Source organism: Lucilia cuprina, chromosome 6 (genome assembly GCF_022045245.1).
Source record: "Lucilia cuprina isolate Lc7/37 chromosome 6, ASM2204524v1, whole genome shotgun sequence".
NCBI classification, from domain to species: Eukaryota; Metazoa; Arthropoda; class Insecta; order Diptera; family Calliphoridae; genus Lucilia; species Lucilia cuprina.
In genome coordinates, this window is record NC_060954.1 from 23,192,787 (window position 1) to 23,201,713 (window position 8,927).

The 8,927-nt window shown below is 29.5% G+C and overlaps 1 protein-coding gene across 1 annotated transcript in view; it reads left to right on the forward strand.

Annotated features, from left to right (window-relative positions):
- LOC111687165 (muscarinic acetylcholine receptor DM1) overlaps positions 1 to 8,709 on the forward strand; it is a 158,256-nt gene extending 149,547 nt beyond the window's left edge. Inside the window, exon 5 of the mRNA XM_046954437.1 lies at positions 7,671 to 8,709. Within this exon, the coding sequence (XP_046810393.1) occupies positions 7,671 to 8,475 (805 nt within the window). The 3' untranslated portion in view covers positions 8,476 to 8,709. The remainder of the gene's footprint in view (positions 1 to 7,670) is intronic.
- Positions 8,710 to 8,927: the final 218 nt, after the last annotated feature.

The window sequence follows — 8,927 nt, forward strand, 5'->3', positions numbered from 1 at the left end:
TTTATATAAGAACTATTTTTACACTTAATTTATGAAGTTTTTAAATTTTCAAATATTCATACTTTTATCCTCCTTATTTGCCACCTTTATTAGCTACTTTTTTTTTGTCAATCCTTTCTTGGCGTTATTAGATTCAGCTACTGATTTGAGTCTTCTATCGACAAGCGGTATGAAAGCATGGTATTGAGCAGTGCCATCGATTGTTACCGCAGCATCGAATCTGCTCTTTAGTGTTTTCAATGTTTCCTCATGATCCTCTTTGCTACTAAAAACTATTTTATTTTCTTTACAATAATTCTTTGCCCAATGGAATGAAGATATATATATATATATATAACACAAATTTTTTCCAAGTGCTTTTTAAACCAAATTTTTTACGATAAACAAAAACAAAATCTGCGTCTGGTCAATGTTCACCTGCAATGATTACGAAAGTGTTGTTGTTTTACACTTGCTTGTACACTGTAAAGAACAACAACAACGTATTGCTAGTGCTAAGCGCATATAAGTGTCTACAAAACACACTGCCTATACCGAAGCGCATTTTCAAACACAAAAGAGTACCAAGCGCATATGGCTTGGGCACCCTTTTTCGGAGAATATTTTATTTGATGGCATTATTTAAATATGTTTATTTTTTGAAGGATGGATGCTATGGTAAAACTACACATCCTATGTAAACTAGTTATAAATAGGACGTTACATGATCAAGTTTTGCCTTTCAAGTTTAATTTTTTTGCCAAAACACTAACAATTTTTAAAATTGAAACAACCCTCCAAACATTTTCTATTGCGGAAGGTACCCGTGTGAAACTTCCAAACGTGCTAAACGCTCGCCGGCGATGTTGCGGAAGTAAAAGAATTCTTGTCACCAGTCGGGAAGAACTGATGCCGAGCTGGGGAACGTATAAGAGTAACGTGGAAGATACTTCTGGAAGACCCGCAGAAGAAACTTCTAGATGGCTCTTGGAAGTAAAGACTTCTAGATGTGACTAGGAAGTCACTTCTTGAAGTAACTACTTAGTATCATCTAGAAGTATTCCTCTCGTATCTTCTAGAAGATGAGTTTTCTATTTTTCTAGAAGACGAGTTTGAAGTTTTATAGTTTTTATTCAAATAATTGAAATTAAAATATTAGAAAAAATAATTGATTTAACAACTAATCTAAAAAAGTAATATACATTAGACCGACTCACAAAAAATGGTGCATGAGTTAACCCCCTCAAAATTTTTGCTGTTATGTAATATGATGTGTAATATACAAACATATGTATAAAAAATTTAAATGAATTATTACCTTATAATTAGAATACTTCCAAAAATTGTAAAATGTTGGACTCTAAAATATTTGTGTAGTTCTTCATAAATTTTATGATCAATCCATCAAATTGTAAGAGTTATGTTTTGAAACGCATTAATCCTTCAACGAAATAAACAAAAATAATGTCATAATTAATATTGAATATACATACTTTTGTATTTATTGAAATACCTGCTATACTTTAGGAAGCAATAAAATTCTCTTATGATCAATACATTTCCCATTAAAGTTTAAACGGTCAGATCTATTTTTTACATTTTCTGCAAATAATCGACGTTTTTACTGGAACCGCGTGATGAAATAGGACATATATAACATAAAATATATTTTCTAAAAAAAAAATAAAATAATTAAAAATTAATTAATAATTTCTTTGTTGTTTTGAATCAATAAAACGTTAGCTTTCATGAACATTTTTTAAATTACTTGGAATTAAACCGCCTATAAAGATCTGAAATTGCTAAGTCATGGATTATTTTTAAAATTATTTACAGTCATTAACGATACAAACATCTTAACGACCCTAAACGGGATATTGCTTTTGACAATAATACTGCAATACTATTTTTTTTTTTTTGTTTGCTCTCTTCTAATTAAGGAGTTCTACACTTTCAAAAATTTAAGAATATTAGTATCGTATAAAGGTCATTGAAAGAACTGGTGTTAAAAACTAAAAAAGTACCTATAATTAGAATAATTAAATCCAAAGCTATATGAAAATAATTAAAATTGTATTTAAAAAAGGTGATTTTAAAATATTTGAGTTTAATAATAAATATATTATATGGGCAATTTCGTGTCAAGTGACCTGACCCAAGTCAAAAAATAATTTATGTATATGTAAAAAATGTATTTTTTTGTTACGATAATGAAATACAAATAAAATTTTAGCTCAAAGTGATCATACGTAATCTAGAAAAAGGAACTAAACGCGCAAATAGTTTAAAAAAAGTATTGAAAGTTATGGTTTAAATCAAATAAATCTAAATAGGTTAAAAATGCAATGTTCATCAAATGAAATCCGAAACGTACAACTTGAAAAAGTCTTTAAATGCTTATAACTCCTAAACCAATTAAGAGAAAACCGAAATTTAATATACAAATATTTTTAGCCGTTTAGAGTTGTTAACTTATTCCTAAAATAGTATTTTAATGTAAAATATAACAACTTACTTTTTAATTCTATTTATATAATCCTTGAAGATAATTACTTTATATATTTAATAAACTTTTATATATAACTTTTGTATATATTTAATAAACTTCACCAATTAACAAAACCTGCTTAAATGTTTTTAACAGTTGAATTTTAACACAACACTGTCATATTGTTTCTTATTGCTTAATACTCACAATATATTAATTACACTATTTTTATATGAATATAAAATTCAATAACTCATTTAAGTTTTACAATGAATAATTAAAATTGGACATGACTGGACAAAACACAAAACATCACTGAACTTAGCAAAATTTCTGCATTATGCAGTATTTATATTTTTTTTGTTTTTGTACTCTTCTTACTATCATCCGGAAGTAACCTAATAGGAAAACTAGAAATCAATGTATTTTGTTTTTGTAAAATGTGTGCTCTCGCTGACAATTATTCAGAAGTGACTACAATCCACACTTCCAGATGAATAAAATACAACATTAATGAGAAAACTCTTCAAACTGTTTTCCAGAAGTGACATAAACATACAAATCAAGAACATACAAATTAAGAAACAATGTATTTTGTTATTGTAAAATGTGTGTTCTCACCCAACTATCATTCAGAAGTCACTAAAACGTATACTTCCAGATGAAAAAAAAATCAACAGTCATGGTTTTTTGTTTAAGCAAAATGGATGCACTCTTCTAACTATCATCCGGAATATTTTGAAAGTATATTTCTAGAAGACGAAAATTCGAAATCAATGTATTTTGTTTTTGTAAAATGTGCGTTCTGACAATTGTCCAGAAGTGTTTCTGACGTGGCGTCTGGGGTGATGCGCAATAGTTTTGTCTTCCAAATGTTGGAAGGAAAATTCGCTTTTCACTTTTTCTTTCCATCTACTGTTTCAATTTTACAATCAATAAATTAATTTTTGATAATTTATTTTTTGTTCTTTAAAAAAAATTGCATTTTATTAAAAAAATATTAAAAATTAACAATATTGTGAATAAAATTAATAAATATAATGAAAATGGCATCTTGAAACATAAAATTGCCTGCAGCCTACGTCACAGAAGCAATTTCAAATGGATTTTGACAATCAGTTTGTGTGAAATACTTGTAGGTGTAACTGCACCGTAAGCGAAAATGTAATATGTTGTTTCTATATAACGTGTGAGTAGTTTGAGTTAAAATTTTAGTTGTATTTTGTTTTTGTTACAATTACAAAATACAAGTAAAATTTGTACTCAAACTACTCGCTCGGTATCTAGAAACAGCACATAAATAACGATTTTTTAGAAAATAAACTCAAACTTGAAGTGTAGAATTTAAGTAGCATTCTGACTCTCATAAAGTAAAGAACATTGTCCAGACTTTATAGTACCGGACGTGTGCTTTCAACTGAATGAAGAATAAAACCATCCCTTCAAACATTTCGAAGATTGCGCATCACCCCACACGCCACGTCAGAAACACTTCTGGACAATTGTCAGACGAGAACGCACATTTTACAAAAACAAAATACATTGATTTCAAATTTTCGTCTTCTTGAAATATACTTTCAAAATATTCCGGATGATAGTTAGAAGAGTGCATCCATTTTGCTGGAAGTATACGTTTTAGTGACTTTTAAATGCTTTCGTTTGATGAACATGGCATTTTTAACTTATTTAGATTTATTTGAGTTGTTCAATATTTTTTTAACTATTGCGCGTTTAGGTCCTGTTTCTAGATTACGTATGATCACTTTGAGCTAAAATTTTGTTTGTATTTCATTATTGTAACACAAAAAAATACACTAAAATTTTACTTAAAGTATTTAAACCAGTGACAGAAAATAATTATTATCTATGAAATTTTTGCTTAAAAAATCAGTATGAAAGAATCATCATAGAAATGTTTTGAATGTACCAAAATATTTCCCAGACCTTTTTTTGTCGATTTCCTCAATAAACTTTTTTTCTTGATTTTTATAAAAAAAACTTAAAATAAAAATTATTTTTGATTTTTATTCTTCAATAAAAAATTATTTATGATTTTTTAATAATATTTAGTCATTTTTATTTATTCAAACAAAAAATAGAAATCAATCAATGATTTTTCAATGATCACCTACAGGACTTTAATTTTCGAATCTAATTTCATCGCAATTTCAGCAAATTTGGTCGATGGTATCAGTGGTAAAGAAATTTTACCAATTTCTATTAATCTCTGTTTAAACCCGATAATTTTTACTGTGTTTTAAAGGTAAATTTCACATAATGAGTTTTTTAATTAATTTAAAAAAATAAAAATCATTGCCTGAATTTTATTTGTGCCTTATGCAAAGTATAACAAATAGACCGACTCTTTGACAGCAGTACCTTACTCTAAGCATATGTTAGTGAAAAAGTACCCAGCAGTTCGACGGGACAGTCCCGAACTGACCATTTAACCTACCACTTGTGGTGTCCCCTAGCCACCTGACTACCCAGGTGACCAACCATTTTAACATGGTCTTGTCCTACGAGGAAGTCAATTGTCACTTTACACCCTACAAAGAGACAGTAAAAAGACTATTGCCTCCGCTCTCGCTTACAAAGGGGACACTAAAGTGACGACAGTCTTCATTCTCGATTACACGGTGTTTATTTGTGACGAAAAACATACGAATTTTAGTCAGCCAGGTGGTAAGATATAAATGGAACTAAAATTTAAAAATTTCAACTGTCTATTCCCTAGAATACTATGGGACAATAAAGTGACGATTGATCCGAAAGATATAAATTTGAGTCAACCAGACGGTGGCACATTAGTAGAAAGTAAAAATCATTTCTCCAAAAGATGGGTAAAATTACTACTTTCGGAAGTACAACAAAAAAAAAATAAACAACTTTTAAGAGTATAATCTCTAGGTTACATGAGGACAGTAAAGAGACTGTTTCCGCTCCCGCTTACAAAGAGGACACTAAAGTGACGATTTTCTTCATTCTCGATTACAAAGGGTACATTCGAGACGAATGACCCAAAACATACGAATTACGATCATCCAGGTGGGTAACTATTAGTGGAAATTACTGTCTTTTTCGTATGCATTGAATCTTTGTCGAACTGCTGGGTACCTAACTCTAAATATGTGTTAGTAACAAAAATGTATATGTATTGGTGCATTCTAAAAACACAGAGTTTTATAAAAAAGTTACAATTTTAAATTTGTTCGAATTTTCAATACCAAAAATTGAAACTCTGTATGTAAATTAAAATTCAACAACAACAAAAATTAAATGTCAATAATTAGAAGAAAATATTGTTTTCTACTTTAAGAAAATTAAACAACATTTTGTGTGAAAAGTGAGATAAAATTATTTTAAAAAATTACAGAATTTTTGTGCACAACCGTAATTTCGAGTACAATCCTTAAAAGTGGCCTAAAAAGTAAGTTAAACATTTAAGTGTTTTGACAAGTTTAAATTTCTCACAAGAGAGTCGAATTCACACGACACTCGTAGATGTGAGAGAGTAATTTCCTGTATATGAGAGTCGGACTACTTGTTATACCCTCCACCACTTTAGTGGGGAGAGTATATTGGGTTTGTGCTGATGTTTGTAACATACAAAAATATTCGTCCTATACCCACCTCCAATCGGCTTAGAATCATTTTCTGGGTCGATTAAGCTATGTCCGTCCGTCTGGCCTTGTGCGCAAGGTACAGGCCGCAATTTTCAAGACAATTGGATGAAATTTGGCACACACGTTTTTTTGGCCCAGGGACGAAGCCTATTGAAAATGGTTAAAATCGGTATATTATTTCGACTAGCCCCCATACAACCGTACTCTCCAAATAGGGCCTTTGGGTTTATAATTAATTTAAATTATCTATTATGACAAAAAAGTCGACAAAACTTAGTTTTATAGAACTTTAAATGACACTATCGATTTTTGTAGCCCCCATACAAAATCCGCTTCAGAAAATGACTTAAAGGTCAAAATTCACTTACAAACACTAATGACACCTTTAAATTCTACATAAATAATATTGAAGTAGACTTAACTCCCCTTACCAACATTTATAAGGACAGGGCCATATTTTGCCCTATTCCCCTTTGAGCCCTAAAAAATCTCTTTTTTGTCCAAAAAAAAAAAAATAAAAATATTCTGAAATAAAGTTAAAAAACAAATCAAATTCTTTATTTAAAAAACAAATCATTAAACAATCCCCATTTTTAACATACATACTGACTGGTGTAGGGTCAGCTACGCCCGACTATACATTCATACTTGTTATACTTTGGCCTTATGGTTTAAAAATTCTTTGTGTTCTTTTTATTGATTTTAATTTGAAAAAGTTCTCAGTAACTTTTACGGAAAATATTAAAAACACAAATCAAAAGCAATTTATATTTGCTGAGAAATGAAATAATAATTTGCTGAGAAATAAAATAAAAATAATAGCAATTACTGTCTCTGATTTAAAATATACCGTTTAGGGTCGCTAATGTGTTTCAATCGTTAGTGACTGTAATTTCAGATCTTTATAAACGGTGTAATTCCAAGTAATTTAAAAAATGTTCATGAAAAGTAATGTTTTTATTGATTCAAAACAATAAATAAATTAATTCATTTTTAATTATTTTATTTTTATACTTACTTCTACGTACTTCTAACCTAATAAAAAATATAAAAAAAGAATTTGGTAAGTTATATACATATGTATTATTTCATCACGCGGTTCCATTAAAAATATCGATTATTTGCAGAAAATGTAAAAAATGGATCTGACCGTTTAAACTTTGGTGCGAAATGTATTGATTATAAGAGAACACGCTTCATCTAGATCAGTTTTTTCGTATACTTCCGCAACATCGCTGGCGAGCTTTTAGCACGTTTAAAGGTTTCACACGGGTAACTTCCGCAATAGAACATGTTTGTAGGGTACTATAGTGAATAAATATTGTAATTTTTAACCCGAATTGTGTTTTTTTATGAACGTATACAATCGTCGGAATGAGATTGTTTCAATATGTTTTAAATGCACTATAGTGAAGGTTATATAATATTCGGCACAGCCGACTATAACACTCTTACTTATTATTTAAAATATTATTTTAACGCAGATTTTTTTTACTTCTTCTAATAAATTGATCATTCTATAAGAAAATTATACTTTTTATAATTTATTATATATTTTTTATTTTTTTTTTAAATAGGTGCCATAGTATAATGCGTGATACATACTCTTTAGGTGGGAGTGTAAGCGGCGTTCGGCCACCAAGTATCTTACTACCTGATGTATCACCTATTCCTCTGAGACATCCATTAACTCCACTATCGCAAGACATTGCATCAGTAACAGGAACGCGAGAGTCACGATCTTTATGCAACAATAAAATTGGAACACGTTCAGTAAGCCAGGAATCTGTATATACTATATTAATAAGATTGCCACCAGATTGTGGAAATGCAAGCAATGGCGTGGAAATAACACCATCAATTAAAATGATTCACGAAGACTCTCCAATTCCTCCCACTAATTTACTTCCACGTCGAACTTTACCATCTCGAGACTCTGAATATAGTTTACCTCTTGGACGTCGAATGTCACATATCTCCCCAGATGTCAGAATCCCTCTTAATGCCAAAATAATTCCTAAACAGCTTGGTAAATCTGTACATGCAGCTGGAAGAAACATTGGAAAGAAAAAGAAAAAATCACAAGAAAAGCGACAGGAATCCAACGCCGCAAAAACTCTTTCAGCAATATTATTAAGTTTTATAATTACATGGACTCCTTATAACATTTTAGTTCTAATTAAACCATTAACTACCTGTTCCGATTGTATACCAAATGAGCTATGGGAATTTTTTTATGCTCTTTGTTACATAAATTCAACTATTAACCCGGTGTGCTACGCTCTTTGCAATGCATCATTTCGACGAACTTATATACGGATATTGACGTGTAAATGGCACACTCGAAATCGTGAAGGCATGGTTCGCGGCGTATATAATTGAATTTTTTTAAATAACAAGAAGTATAATAAAATCAAAGAACTTAAGTACTGAGAAAACAAATAAAAATATATAAATGTATGATTTGAGTAAGATACTACATAATTTACCAAAAACCGCACAATTCTACAAATTTCGTTACCAATCATGTATAAATTCATGTTTATAATAAATAATAACCTTCATATAAGGTTTTTTGAAAAAAAATTTTGTTACCCGAAAATAAAGATTAATTATAAGAAATGTTTTTACCTGTTTAGATTTTCTGTAATTATTAGAATTGTTATAACTAATTTGAATTTCATATTTGAAATTAAATTTGTTTAAAAATACACGGTAAGTACTAAAAAATTTAATAACAGTAATTTAATATATTTGTTTTAACTTAATTTGGACTACTATTTTGGACATTTTTCTATTTTATTATTGCATTAACTTGAGCTCTTATTTGGACT